The sequence below is a fragment of the Cherax quadricarinatus genome, chromosome 7 (assembly GCF_038502225.1).
Source record: "Cherax quadricarinatus isolate ZL_2023a chromosome 7, ASM3850222v1, whole genome shotgun sequence".
Taxonomy (NCBI): Eukaryota; Metazoa; Arthropoda; class Malacostraca; order Decapoda; family Parastacidae; genus Cherax; species Cherax quadricarinatus.
The window spans coordinates 59,419,078-59,434,565 of NC_091298.1; the positions used below are offsets into that span (position 1 = coordinate 59,419,078).

Here is a 15,488-nt window from a genome sequence, read left to right on the forward strand (position 1 = left end):
TTGAGGAAAGAAACGAGGGGCATAGATGGAGCCCCCGGGAAATACGGACCAGATGAGTGCCAGTTTCAATGGCAACATCCAAGAGGGTTTGCTACATCAATACCGGCGACCCGTAGAACAGGAGCCGGGTCAGGAGAGTATTTACCACTCAATTTCCTCACTTTTTTCCAGACTGCACTCATAGAGGAAGCAGAGGTGATGGTGGAAACATAGTCTCGCCAGCAAGTGCGTTTAGCATCACGGATGACACGGCGAGCGATCGCACGCTTCTGCTTAAAATCATGGATCTATAATTTCCTCACTAACAGAGTAAAGTCCGAGGCAGCTACGGTGAAAAGCTCTGTTCCACAAGGCACAGTACTCGCTCCCATCTTGTTCCTCATCCTCATATCCGACATAGACAAGGATGTCAGCCACAGCACCGTGTCTTCCTTTGCAGATGACACCCGAATCTGCATGACAGTGTCTTCCATTGCAGACACTGCAAGGCTCCAGGCGGACATCAACCAAATCTTTCAGTGGGCTGCAGAAAACAATATGAAGTTCAACGATGAGAAATTTCAATTATTCAGATATGGTAAACACGAGTATATTAAATCTTCAACAGAGTACAAAACAAATTCTGGCCACAAAATAGAGCGAAACACCAACGTCAAAGACCTGGGAGTGATCATGTCCGAGGATCTCACCTTCAAGGACTATAACATTGTATCAATCGCATCTGCTAGAAAAATGACAGGATGGATAATGAGAACCTTTAAAACTAGGGAGGCTAAGCCCATGATGACACTCTTCAGGTCACTTGTTCTATCTAGGCTGGAATATTGCTGCACACTAACAGCACCTTTCAAGGCAGATGAAATTGCTGACCTAGAAAATGTACAGAGAACCTTCACGGCGCACATAACGGAGATAAAACACCTCAATTACTGGGAGCGCTTGAGGTTCCTAAACCTGTATTCCCTGGAATGCAGGCGGGAGAGATACATGATTATATACACCTGGAAAATCCTAAAGGGACTAGTACCGAACTTGCACACGAAAATCACTTACTATGAAAGCAAAAGACTTGGCAGACGATGCAACATCCCCCCAATGAAAAGCAGGGGTGTCACTAGCACGTTAAGAGACCATACAATAAGTGTCAGGGGCCCGAGACTGTTCAACTGCCTCCCAGCATACATAAGGGGGATTACCAACAGACCCCTGGCAGTCTTCAAGCTGGCACTGGACAATCACCTAAAGTCGGTTCCTGACCAGCCGGGCTGTGGCTCATATGTTGGTTTGCGTGCAGCCAGCAGTAACAGCCTGGTTGACCAGGCTCTGATCCACTAGGAGGCCTGGTCACAGACCGGGCCGCAGGGGCGTTGGCCCCCGGAACTCTCTCCAGGTAAACTCCAGGAGATTGACGTTGGAGTTTAGGAGTAGAACCGGAGTTGGTCCGGCGTGAAATGGGCTGGCGATTCGAAAATTGCCATACCGTAGAGGAAGAGGCCGGAAGCATAGTCAAAGGAGAGCGGAGGTCAGACAAATCGAAGGAGTCAGTCGAAGCCCCGGTACCTGAAGTAGGTGAGGAAACAGCACCAGCAAGAGGTACAGGGGCATCAGGAGTGTCCGAAGAGTGGTCTAAAAACAAGGCAGGGTCAGAATGGGGTGCGGTATCAAGAAGGGGCCCCGGGGTAGTGGGTTTATGGATTGGGTTCTCCATGGTTAGGTTACTCCTTTGTTTTTTGTTTTTAAGAAAAAAAGAAAGAAGAAAAGAAAATAAAAATAAAAAAAAGAAAAAAAAAGGGGGGAGCGGGAAGGAATAGTTCCCAGGAGGAATGAAAGGGCAAGAAATATCCCTCCGCGCCCAAGAGGACCTCAGCACCGCTAGTAGCGCAGATGCAGCATGGAACCCGTGCCATACCCTACCCTCCATGCCAGTAAGCCAGCAGTCCGGGATAGCAACCTCACATCTGCCGAGCTACCTCGGTGGACAAAAGAGAGGGCGGCCGGATATCTGCCACAAAGCATACCTCCTTCGGCCACCACCCCCGGAATCCGAAAGGTGGCTTCCAGAGATACACCCGTCGCCTGAAAGACACCCAAAGCTACTCCGGGATACCGGAGAGGGATCGGGACATCCCCAGGCGATCCAGATTCCACGGCAAACTACGCCACCGCCAAGAACCTCAACGGAATGGGATGGACCCCGGTATCCTTTCCCCTACCTAGGAACTAGCGCGCCTGTGGGAGAAATCCCAAAGGCCAAAAAGAGGAAGGGCAAAAGGGAGGGGTGGGGAGGAGGAGGAGGAAAGGAAAAAAGGGGAGGGGGGGATTGGGGGGTAATTAGGTTCGGTCTGAGGAAGGAGACCGACAGGTCTGATTCCTCAGACCAAGAGCCTCTTCACCACAACAAGGAGCCCCCCTTGAAGAGGCCGCCTGGCATAACCATTAAACGAGAGCTAGAGCTTAGCCTCTCCAGTCCTCGCAAACTCAAATATATAATAGGTAGTGAAACACCCCTTGTTAATTTAAAAATCTATATACTTCATTCTGACGGGACCACGGACGCAGCTGCTCCTGTCACTTCTATACTAACGGGTAATTATTGTGCTAAATGTTACTAGTCAAAAAAATAAATAGCTTCAGAACGCTGTCATATATATTGATGGACACTTGTTTGGGACTTAAATTATGATTTTTTTGTAGTAAGATCAGTAAATCACTTCCGCTATATGACATGTTATCAGCAAGATTCATCGTGCTACATGTATAGTGTACAGTGCTGGCACCCCGCATCTCTCTCCTCGCACCTTTCCTTCACCTATATCCCTCACCCCCTGCAGTGGGGGGGTGCCCTAATGCTGCTGAATAGTTCTTTATTCAAAGATGGTAATTTCCAAGTGATAATAACTCCAGCTATGCTGGAGGGAAACCTTTGAAGCTCCCGTATGTAATGAACCCTTGCTGGAATGCTTGAGGATATCCTCGTTGCCTCACTGATGTCCACTTCAGGCTGAAGGATTTCAGTACGTGTGAGCCCCATCTGGAGTGATGGGATTTATAGCAAGATTTTGTTTTCACTTGTATTATGATATAAAAGTAGGGTAGCAGCACACTGTTGATGTGTCTACTTGTTAAAAAAAAAAAAAGACTCGTCCCCTTTACCCTCACCTCTCCACCTTAATTGAGTCACTTTCCCCATTCCCGTCCCTCAGTCTGACAGACTGCAACACTATATATAACCCATCTTGTGTGATTGAAGATGATAGGAGGAAACTGCTAGCTTCTGTTTACACTGTATTATATAGAATGTGGCACCACATTGCTGATGTATCCTATTTTGCTAAAAAAAAATATATATCGTCGCCTCCCTTGTCTGTCTCCCTCACCCACATTTTTTCCACAGGTGAGAACGCACCGGACCAGGACAGCTTCGCCAAGGACAACTGGATCGCAAGGTTGTATGCAGACAAACTCAAAGGCTACAGCAAAGGTTCAAGACCTGTGCGGGACCACACCCACAACACCACAGTTTACCTCGCCCTTTCACTCAACTATATTGACCTGGTGAGTCTCCAATCTCGACCTCTTACTTTCTCTAAAACTCTGTCGGTATCTTTCTCTTCTCTTGGAATTTCTATTTGTTAATTTTTTTTAATAATGGCATACTAACCTGTTGCTATGTACTAGTACATACGGTTTCATTTTTTTTACAGGAAAATGGTGCATGTTCTTTTTCCTGTAATATAGTAAAGAATTAGTAAATTATACATTACTGTGATAAGGCAAATAATCACTATATATATACGCGTCTTTATATATTTATGTATAAATCACTATTGCAATTATTTTTTACATTTTTTTTCTCACTAGGATGACGAACGTCAGGAGCTGTCTGTGAGCGCTTGGTCAATAATGGTAAGTTATTTTTCTAGTTACTTTGTCTACACCCTACGATTACTTTAACATTCTCAGTCTATATATAATGATAATGTTAGGTAAGGTTTGTCAGGAAACAGGACAAGTGTTTCCTGACGCGGGTCTTAATGACCCGCCTTGGAGCTTTTGGTCATCTGACCGAGGCCTTCCACTGGCTTACTGGGTCACCCCCATTAAAAATTATGGTCACAGTTATAATCATTTTGTATATAATAATTTTATCTTGCGTATATAGCATATATGCATTACATCAGTAATGTAATTTTCTTCCTAAATACTACTTGAATAGATAAATTATTTTAATCACTTAATGATTAAATTATTCCTAATGGTAGGACGTAAATGAAATGCAACCTTAATAACCCTCATACGGTTAATGAATTTTAAACCTTACGAAGTACAGGTATCTGTGCAGAAAAGTTTCTCATTGTATGGCTCCCAGGACCATGTAGAGGTTCCGTTGTGACTCCTGAACCGTACAAATATACTGTTATGACCTCTGGAGTGTAAACATGTACTGTTGTGACCTCGAATATACGAAGCTGCTCTTCTGACCTCTGGACTATATATGAGTGGTTATGATCTCTGAACTGTGCAGAGGGACCTCTGGTCTACACAGAGGTAGTGTTGTGACATCTAGACTGTGTAACAGCTGATGTAACTTGTGGAGGGCACACAGTGGCAGTGCCATGGGAGGGGTGAAGCTTCACCCACCAAGTATAGTAATAACGCTGCTTCAAAATAAGTCTCCTATAACCCTCTTCGAACCAAGATAGCCCCCATGAGCTCCCCCCCCCCCAGTACAGAATTCTGACACTTGAGTCTGATTGTACATAATGTTAAGACTTATGTTCCGCAGAGGTGTTATGACCTCCCAGTAGCGGATTTAGAAGTCTAAGGGTCCTAAGCGGAACATTGGGGGGTTCCCTTGCTGATGTGAGGTATTGCACTTGTCTAAAGTCAATTTTAATTGTAGAGCCAGATGAACAGTTTGATTGTATGTCTGCTGTTGGCCCCCCTGTGAGCATGTTGTATGAGTTGACTTTTTTTACAACAAAAAAATTGACAAAAAAAAATGCCGTTTTGATTATAGAATCAAAATGGCTTGTTGATATGCAAATAAATATTTTTGACGTGCAGGCACCCCGAGCGGCCACAAACTGTCAAATGTTACAAAACTTTAAAGAAACATTAATTAACAATTTGGGGCCTTTCAGTAGTCGTGCCCCTGAGTGGCTGCTGACCAGATATAAACATGTAAATACATAGTTAATTACCACTGTATTTGTTTAGCTATCATAACTTTGCAGCCCAGTTCCTGGATCCATTATGTGCCTCAGTGATTTTCTGATTACTGCCCACAGGATGGGTATGGGGCACATAATAAAAATATTAACAAGGGACTTTTTATAAAGTACTTTATACATGTCAGTTACTCCAGTATCAGTTGTATATTGTACTCCACTTTATAGAAATAAAGCTTTGTTTAAGTACATGTTGAGAGGTACATGCATCTTGTTTTTTTATACAGTGTAACTCAGAGTATGGATGGACTTCAAATTTGCTAAGCCAGGACTGGCTTGCCATAAATTCGAACCTATCTGTTTCGAGAGAGTTGTTTAGTCTTAATTTTTTACTTTATAAGTGAGCGTGTTTGATAGGAGTGAATGGAGACAAATGGTTTTTAATACTTGACGTGCTGTTGGAGTGTGAGCAAAGTAACATTTATGAAGGGGTTCAGGGAAACCGGCAGGCCGGACTTGAGTCCTGGAGATGGGAAGTACAGTGCCTGCACTCTGAAGGAGGGGTGTTAATGTTGCAGTTTAAAAGCTGTAGTGTAAAGCACCCTTCTGGCAAGACAGTGATGTGAATGATGGTGAAAGTTTTTCTTTTTCGGGCCACCCTGCCTTGGTGGGAATCGGCCAGTGTGATAATAAATAAAATAATAAAGTCACCTCTTAAGTGTATATACCCGCATTCATGGTGTATGTAATGTAAGTTTATGCTTCCAGACATGGGTGGATGAGTATCTCACATGGGAGCCCAAGAACTACCTTAACATTGACAGACTTCATTTTAATGATGAGGACATCTGGATGCCAGACATTACCGTCTACAACAGGTAAAGCTCCTGTATTATTATTATAATAAAGAAGTGTTAAATCTACAAGGGTCATACAGAGCTGCTGGGCAGGGAAGGATGAAGGGGTATTGGGTAGCAAAAGGGAGAGGGATGATTATTAGGTCATGGAGTGCAGCGGGGCAGTGGATAATGCAGGGGTAGAGTGTAGCAAGAGATTTAGATAGAAAGCACTGTAAGTAGTACTGGAGTTTACCTGGAGAGAGTTCCGGGGGTCAACGCCCCGGTCTGTGACCAGGCCTCCTGGTGGATCAGAGCCTGATCAACCAGGCTGTTACTGCTGGCTGCACGCAATCCAAAGTACGAGCCACAGCCCGGCTGGTCAGGTACCGACTTTAGGTGCACGTCCAGTGACAGCTTGAAGACGACTGCCAGGGGTCTATTGGTAATCCCCCTTATGTATGCTGGGAGGCAGTTGAACAGTCTTGGGCCCCTGACACTTATTGTATTGTCTCTTAACGTGCTAGTGACACCCGTGCTTTTCATTAGGGGGATGTTGCATCGTCTGCCAAGTCTTTTGCTTTCGTTGCGAGTGATTTTCGTGTGCAAGTTCGGTACTAGTCCCTCTAGGATTTTCCAGGTATATATAATCATGTATCTCTCCCACCTGCGTTCCAGGGAATACAGGTTCAGGAACTTCAAGCGTTCCCAGTAATTGAGGTGTTTTATCTCCGTTATGCGCGCCGTGAAGGTTCTCTGTACATTTTCTAGGTCAGCAATTTCACCTGCCTTGAAAGTACTAGAAGCTTCATCATCATCAGAGTTTGTGCAGTAAATCAGTCGCTGTCAAAAGTCAACGAGAGAGTCTAGGTTAAAGGAGGGCCCATCAGCAAGAAGGGAAGGTAATGTAAGGGCAGTAGAGCAGTGACAACGTTGGAGGTAAATTCTGCGTGCTCGTTGATAGAGTGGGCAGTCCAACAGAATTGTAACAGAAACTGGAACCTGACAATTCTCAGAGTGGAACAGGGTGCCTCTCCATGAGATACCCATGAGTAAGACGAGTGTGGCTGATGCGAAGACGGGAGAGATTAGTCTCCCAACCTCGACATTGATGACAAGAAGACGGCCAGATACCTGTACTCGGTTTAATAGAATGTAGTTTATTGTGGAGCAGATCAGACCAACAGGTGCGAAGGTGGGTAGCAATTACAGCAAAATACATAGTCAGTGAATGGAGCACCTCTATATGAAACTGGGAGGTCATGTACTACTGATAGCACAGCAGTGTCTGCCTGTATATCAACATGACCGGGGAAAAGATCCTGTAAACTACATTAATTATTCACAGGTGTGAGTAAAATACTTTGTCCATTATCTTTTTTTAATTTTAGATGAATAAGTTTCTGTGGAAAATAAGTTGCTATTAAATATGGTGGTTGGAACAGTTCACATCAGATCCACAAATTAAAAAAACAACTGGGCGACGTTTCAGTCCATCCTCAAGCATTTAGAAATTATATAGAAAACCTCTGGTTTGGCAATAAGTGTGGATGATTTGAACAAACTCTGAAGCCGTATCAATGAAGCGTACACTGTAGGAATCTTAAAAAATGGTTAGATAAATACACAAATTGAAATGTAGTATAAGTTTGCATAGCCTATCATGGGTCTGTGAATTTGATAATGATTCAGGAAAGGCTGAATTTCCACCATTCCATGTGCTAAGGAACCTTGGAGGGTTTTACAGTCCAAATAAATATAAAGTAATAATATAAACAGATTGAAATGTACAGTTGCCCTTTCCGGTTTGGAGGTTAACTGTCTCATTGAGGAATATATATATAATGTCATGCCGAATAGGTAAAACATGTGATTTTGGATTAAATAACAACGCTCTTCTTGCCGAAAAAGGCAAGCAAAAATTTGTGTATGCAATAATTTCGCAAAAACATTCTGAACCTAACGAACAAAATGCATTTCATTGTGTTCGTTTATTAAATTACTTTAAACTTATCTAAAATATATTTAGTTGGATTAAGCTAAATTAAATTGCACTTGTTATAATAAGGTTAGGTAAGTTTTCTAAGGTTCTTTCGGTACAAAATTATTAATTTTTACATTAACATAAATATGTCTTTAAACATATAAGAGAAAATTTTTGAAAGGACTTAATTTTAAATGAGTTCTTGCTAATTGACAAATTTTACCTATTCGGCTTGTGTGTGTGTCAGTCAGTAGACAATAAGGAATTATGTCCCACAGTGCGCTGGGTTCTGATGTTCACCCATTTGGTCGTGTCCCCGTGCTGGCCAACAATTTAGGTCAGACCTACTGGTTCCCTCCCACACATTTGGTGGTCAGGTGTGACCTTGACCTGAGTAAGTGGCCCAGTGACCGACACGAGTGTCTGGTGAGGATGGGGTCCTGGACCTACCACGGCGAGCAGATCGATATTCAGGTCATGCCCACCAACACCAGCAATGGGGTATGTGCAAGGGGGAGGGTACTCCTGGTGACTATATTTAAGAACTGTGGCTCTCTTCCTTTAGTTCCTTAATGCTGGTGAGAGGCTCTTAATCTAAGGAACTGGGCCATCCCCCCCATTCCCTGGATCAAACCTGAATGCTTCCTATTTCCCTAGACACTGTATGGCCCTTACGATGGCAGTGCTTCCCTTGAATAATAATACGTAATGATACTAATAAGATTTATCCTTCAAATAAATATTGCTCAGCATGTGTTACTGAATACTATAACCCAATCAGCACAAACTTTACAGTCTGTTTATATTGGGTTAAGATTATATTCATGGTGAAGCGAAACCAGTGAGGGTTGTCATACAATACCTAGGGAATGGGAGAAAATTGGATTTGATTCAAATGAAGAGCTCAGTTCCTTGAATCAAGAGCCCTTCAGCATCAAGGCACCCCACTTGTGGCGAGTGCTGTTCAACTTTCTCGTAGTATTTTTTTTTTTTTTTCCTTTAAGCAAATATGAACTTTCATGACTTGCTGAGGCAGTTTCCACACTGATGTCGAAAAATTAAAACATGCACACACGGTCGTGCAAGTATATTCATTCATTCCTTTGAAAAATAAATTTTCACACAAGTGGTCATAAAGTTCTTGATGTAGCTTTCTGCTATGCATGTTCTTATCTTTGGGGTTATAATAATGTAGTTGGTAATGCAATAGATGTATCTTCTTGTTATCCATGCTTGGGTGTGCAAATCTCTGGATGCTTATGTCTGTAGCTGAATTACTATTTGTCTGTTTATAAAACGAATGTGTCTTTCGGTATTTGGATGTCCGTTTCATTTTCAGCCTGGCTGTGCCTGTAGATGTTTGACTCGTGTTGTATGTGCAGATATTGTGCATCAGTTCCTGTGCTCAGTCTTTTATTTTAAGTCAACTTTTATATTTCATATAAAACTCTTTAAGAGAGGATTTCATTTGGATTTTTAGCCCTGGAGGGTTAGCCACCCAAGAACTGTGCATCATCAAGGACTGTCATCTTTCCATTGGGGGTCCTCGATCTTGTCCCTCAGGATGCGGCCCACACCAATCGACTATCATCCAGGTACCTACTTGCTTGCTAGGTGACTGGGACAGCAGGTGTAGGAAACACACCTAGCATTTCCACCCTTGCCAGGGATTAAAACCATGGGCACTTAGTGTAGGAAGCAAGAACTTGCCTACCAAGCCATGGGCCTGAGTACCTGTCTGTTTGTACCCTCTTGGTTTTGACTGAGGGTACTCTCTGTGCCCACCTCCTTCTCTCATAACTTTTCATGACCAAATTCACAAGTTTAATATTTCAAACCTTGTCATAACTTTTCTTAAAGTTGTGTATAATCATAACTAAGCACTAAATCCACAAGGGTCATACAAAATGTTGTGTATGGTATTTACTTACAGCAGCATCTCGTCTAATTCATTCCACTTCCTGACCACCATGGAACTGAAGTACTACTACTGCCTGTGACCATGTAATCATGCAAGGTAGCCACTTACTCTCAGGTGCTCCTGTCCTCCATTGTATATCATTATCATGGGGGAGTGCTAAACCTGTAGGGATTATACAGCACCTGTGGGGTGGGATAGAAGGCATTCAGGGAATTGGAGCACATAATCCAATTCCCTAGATCAAGAGCCCCCTCACTAGCATCGAGGAACCTCTCTTGAGGGGCCTCCATTGTATAACTAATGACATGCCACTGACTAGACCAAATTTTAACAGGTTTGCCCATAGTTTATGCCTCTCTGCCTTCGTCATAGTTTATACAATTACTGAGGTGCCAGTTTGGACCTCAGGAAACTTATGAGAGTGTTTTGATGTTCCTAATTAATAGTTTAATTGATGCTTTTCTGTAATTTAGTATGGTAGTACTGTATTTGTTGCTTTTATTTTGTAATTTTATACTTTTTAGTTGTAGATATTTATTTTTATGAATGCTAAGTGACCAATGAGGTCAAAGTGCTCCATAAATGTCACAGCTACTATTACATTATCATGTAGGTGATGATGAGCAACTTCGAGGAGAACAACCGATGGAAGCTGGTGGAGGTGTCAGCAGCTCGAGCCATCACAAATTTGGAGGGACACGACCCCTATGTTGAGATTGACTTTACCTTTGTTGTTCAGCGTCAGGCCAGCACCCAGGCCACTTACATCTCTCAGTCCACTCTAGGTGAGTCAGCAGGATTGAATTTAAGCAGTTTTATTTCCCAGCAACCTGTATTTGATAGTATTTAGTAAACTAATAATATTCATAAAAATTCTGTAGAATGGGAAGGGTCGAAGTAATCAGGTTTGATTTAAGGAGAGGAAAGCTCCAATTAATTGAAGGGAGCATTCAGTACATCTGTCACAATTAAAGTTGCAATTTTTTTTATATCTCTTGCCCACTACCACTAACATCCATCATTCTTGTGGTGATTGTAGCCATACTGGTGGTGGTGCTGGTGTCATATGCTCTGCCGCTGGACTGCTTCTTCACCCGCCTCATAATTCACCTCCTTTGTATGGGTATGCTCATCAGTTGCTACTTCACCCTCTTCGCCTCCCTTCCAGCTAATGGTGGGCCCATACCTCTTGTAGGTGAGTACCTACTTTGTTCCAAGGTTAATACATATACATGTATAAACATAAGAATTTCAAAGTTCACTCGGAGTTCAGGTTCCCAGTCCCTACTTCTACATGACAAGATGAATTTAACCACCAGAGGTTAATGCACTGAATTTCCCATACGTGTTAACTATATTTGTGGTTAGAAGTGATCAAGGTCCCAGGACCAAAATGTTTTCTAATAAACGCTTCCATATACAGTACAGTAGTCCGCCAACCCCCCCCCCCTTCCGAACCACGGGGGATATGTTCCAAGACCTACTGTGGATAGTAGCGAACCCAATATATGTCTTTTCATATGCTCCTCCTCATCATCATCCTCATCCTCAGTCGGCCGTCTCCCACTGAGGCAGGGTGACCCAAAAAGATAGAAAATCCCCAAAAAGGAAATACATACTTTCATCATCATTCAACACTTTCACCTCACTCACTCACACATAATCACTGTTTTTGCAGAGGTGCCCAGAATACAACAGTTTAGAAGTCTTTCTTCTTTCTTTCAACACACTGGCCGTATCCCACCGAGGCAGGGTGGCCCAAAAGGAAAAACGAAAGTTTCTCCTTTCACACTTAGTAATATATACAGAAGGGGTTACTAGCCCCTTGCTCCCGGCATTTTAGTCGCCTCTTATGACACGCATGGCTTACGGAGGAAGAATTCTGTTCCACTTCCCCATGGAGAACAGTTTAGAAGTTTTTTTTTTTTTTTTTTTTTAAACAAGTCGGCCGTCTCCCACCGAGGCAGGGTGATCCAAAAATGAAAGAAAATCCCCAAAAAGAAAATACTTTCATCATCATTCAACACTTTCACCACACTCGCACATTATCACTGTTTTTGCAGAGGTGCTCAGAATACAACAGTCTAGAGGCATACACATATAAAGATACACAACATATCCCTCCAAACTGCCAATATCCCAAACCCCTCCTTTAAAGTGCAGGCATTGTACTTCCCATTTCCAGGACTCAAGTCCGACTATATGAAAATAACCGGTTTCCCTGAATCCCTTCACTAAATATTACCCTGCTCACACTCCAACAGATCGTCAGGTCCCAAGTACCATTCGTCTCCATTCACTCCTATCTAACACGCTCACGCATGCTTGCTGGAAGTCCAAGCCCCTTACCCACAAAACCTCCTTTACCCCCTCTCTCCAACCCTTTCGAGGACGACCCCTACCCCGCCTTCCTTCCCCTATAGATTTATATGCTTTCCATGTCATTCTACTTTGATCCATTCTCTCTAAATGACCAAACCACCTCAACAACCCCTCTTCTGCCCTCTGACTAATACTTTTATTAACTCCACACCTTCTCCTAATTTCCACACTCCGAATTTTCTGCATAATATTTACACCACACATTGCCCTTAAACAGGACATCTCCACTGCCTCCAACCGTCTCCTCGCTGCTGCATTTACCACCCAAGCTTCACACCCATATAAGAGTGTTGGTACTACTATACTTTCATACATTCCCTTCTTTGCCTCCATAGATAACGTTTTTTGACTCCACATATACCTCAACGCACCACTCACCTTTTTTCCCTCATCAATTCTATGATTAACCTCATCCTTCATAAATCCATCCGCCGACACGTCAACTCCCAAGTATCTGAAAACATTCACTTCTTCCATACTCCTCCTCCCCAATTTGATATCCAATTTTTCTTTATCTAAATCATTTGACACCCTCATCACCTTACTCTTTTCTATGTTCACTTTCAACTTTCTACCTTTACACACATTCCCAAACTCATCCACTAACCTTTGCAATTTTTCTTTAGAATCTCCCATAAGCACAGTATCATCAGCAAAAAGTAACTGTGTCAATTCCCATTTTGAATTTGATTCCCCATAATTTAATCCCACCCCTCTCCCAAACACCCTAGCATTTACTTCCTTTACAACCCCATCTATAAATATATTAAACAACCATGGTGACATTACACATCCCTGTCTAAGACCTACTTTTACCGGGAAGTAGTCTCCCTCTCTTCTACACACCCTAACCTGAGCCTCACTATCCTCATAAAAACTCTTTACAGCATTTAATAACTTACCACCTATTCCATATATTTGCAACATCTGCCACATTGCTCCTCTATCCACTCTATCATATGCCTTTTCTAAATCCATAAATGCAATAAAAACTTCCCTATCTTTATCTAAATATTGTTCACATATATGCTTCAATGTAAACACCTGATCTACACATCCTCTACTCACTCTAAAACCTCCTTGCTCATCCGCAATCCTACATTCTGTCTTACCTCTAATTCTTTCAATTATAACCCTATCGTACACTTTTCCTGGTATACTCAGTAAGCTTAGTCCTCTATAATTTTTACAGTCTCTTTTGTCCCCTTTCCCTTTATATAAAGGGACTATACATGCTCTCTGCCAATCCCTAGGTACCTTCCCCTCTTTCATACATTTATTAAACAAAAGTACCAACCACTCCAACACTATATCCCCCCTGCTTTTAACATTTCTGTCATGATCCCATCAGTTCCAGCTGCTTTACCCCCTTTCATTTTACGTAATGCCTCACATACCTCCCCCACACTTACATTCTGCTCTTCTTCACTCCTAAAAGATGGTATACCTCCCTGACCAGTGCATGAAATTACTGCCTCTGTTTCTTCCTTAACATTTAAAAGTTCCTCAAAATATTCTCGCCATCTACCCAATACCTCCATCTCCCCATCTACTAACTCCCCTACTCTGTTTTTAACTGACAAATCCATATTTTCCCTAGGCTTTCTTAACTTGTTTAACTCACTCCAAATTTTTTTCTTATTTTCATTAAAATTTCTTGACAGTGCCTCTCCCACTCTATCATCTGCTCTCCTTTTGCACTCTCTCACCACTCTCTTTACCTTTCTTTTACTCTCCATATACTCTGCTCTTCTTATAACACTTCTGCTTTGTAAAAACCTCTCATAAGCTACCTTTTTCTCTTTTATCACACCCTTTACTTCATCATTCCACCAATCACTCCTCTTTCCTCCTGCCCCCACCCTCCTATAACCACAAACTTCTGCCCCACATTCTAATACTGCATTTTTAGAAGTATATACGTATAAAAATACACAATATATCCCTCCAAACTGCCAATATCTCAAACCCCCTCCTTTAATTGATAAATTAAGCAAAATAAGTCTAGAATTAGCAATTTTTCACTAATGGGAAGCATTTCACAGCTTTGGGAGCTTAATTTTGCCACTTTGGGGCCATTATTATTCAAAATTAAGGGTATATGAGAGTAAAAGAAAGGTAAAGAGAGTGGTGAGAGAGTGCAAAAAGAGAGCAGATGATAGAGTGGGAGAGGCACTGTCAAGAAATTTTAATGAAAATAAGAAAAAATTTTGGAGTGAGTTAAACAAGTTAAGAAAGCCTAGGGAAAGTATGGATTTGTCAGTTAAAAACAGAGTAGGGGAGTTAGTAGATGGGGAGATGGAGGTATTAGGTAGATGGCGAGAATATTTTGAGGAACTTTTAAATGTTAAGGAAGAAACAGAGGCAGTAATTTCATGCACTGGTCAGGGAGGTATACCATCTTTTAGGAGTGAAGAAGAGCAGAATGTAAGTGTGGGGGAGGTACGTGAGGCATTACGTAAAATGAAAGGGGGTAAAGCAGCTGGAACTGATGGGATCATGACAGAAATGTTAAAAGCAGGGGGGGATATAGTGTTGGAGTGGTTGGTACTTTTGTTTAATAAATGTATGAAAGAGGGGAAGGTACCTAGGGATTGGCAGAGAGCATGTATAGTCCCTTTATATAAAGGGAAAGGGGACAAAAGAGACTGTAAAAATTATAGAGGAATAAGTTTACTGAGTATACCAGGAAAAGTGTACAGTAGGGTTATAATTGAAAGAATTAGAGGTAAGACAGAATGTAGGATTGCGGATGAGCAAGGAGGTTTCAGAGTGGGTAGGGGATGTGTAGATCAAGTGTTTACATTGAAGCATATATGTGAACAGTATTTAGATAAAGGTAGGGAAGTTTTTATTGCATTTATGGATTTAGAAAAGGCATATGATAGAGTGGATAGAGGAGCAATGTGGCAGATGTTGCAAGTATATGGAATAGTTGGTAAGTTATTAAATGCTGTAAAGAGTTTTTATGAGGATAGTGAGGCTCAGGTTAGGGTGTGTAGAAGAGAGGGAGACTACTTCCCAGTAAAAGTAGGTCTTAGACAGGGATGTGTAATGTCACCATGGTTGTTTAATATATTTACAGATGGGGTTGTAAAGGAAGTAAATGTTAGGGTGTTCGGGAGAGGGGTGGGATTAAATTTTGGGGAATCAAATTCAAAATGGGAATTGACACAGTTGCTTTTTGCTAATGA

At 42.1% G+C, this 15,488-nt stretch overlaps 1 protein-coding gene across 3 annotated transcripts in view; it reads left to right on the forward strand.

Moving 5' to 3' along the window:
* The window catches only part of LOC128686886 (neuronal acetylcholine receptor subunit alpha-7), a 41,186-nt gene that overhangs the window by 21,208 nt on the left and 4,490 nt on the right, over positions 1–15,488 (forward strand). For 2 of the 3 annotated variants that reach the window (XM_053774103.2, XM_053774102.2), the window contains exons 2-7: positions 3,395–3,555; positions 3,862–3,906; positions 5,940–6,049; positions 8,270–8,492; positions 10,526–10,697; positions 10,952–11,107. In XM_053774103.2, coding sequence (XP_053630078.1) covers positions 3,395–3,555; positions 3,862–3,906; positions 5,940–6,049; positions 8,270–8,492; positions 10,526–10,697; positions 10,952–11,107 — 867 coding nt within the window. Of the gene's footprint in view, positions 1–2,559; positions 2,587–3,394; positions 3,556–3,861; positions 3,907–5,939; positions 6,050–8,269; positions 8,493–10,525; positions 10,698–10,951; positions 11,108–15,488 lie in introns of all 3 variants that reach the window. The other variant, XM_053774101.2, reaches the window with a different exon arrangement.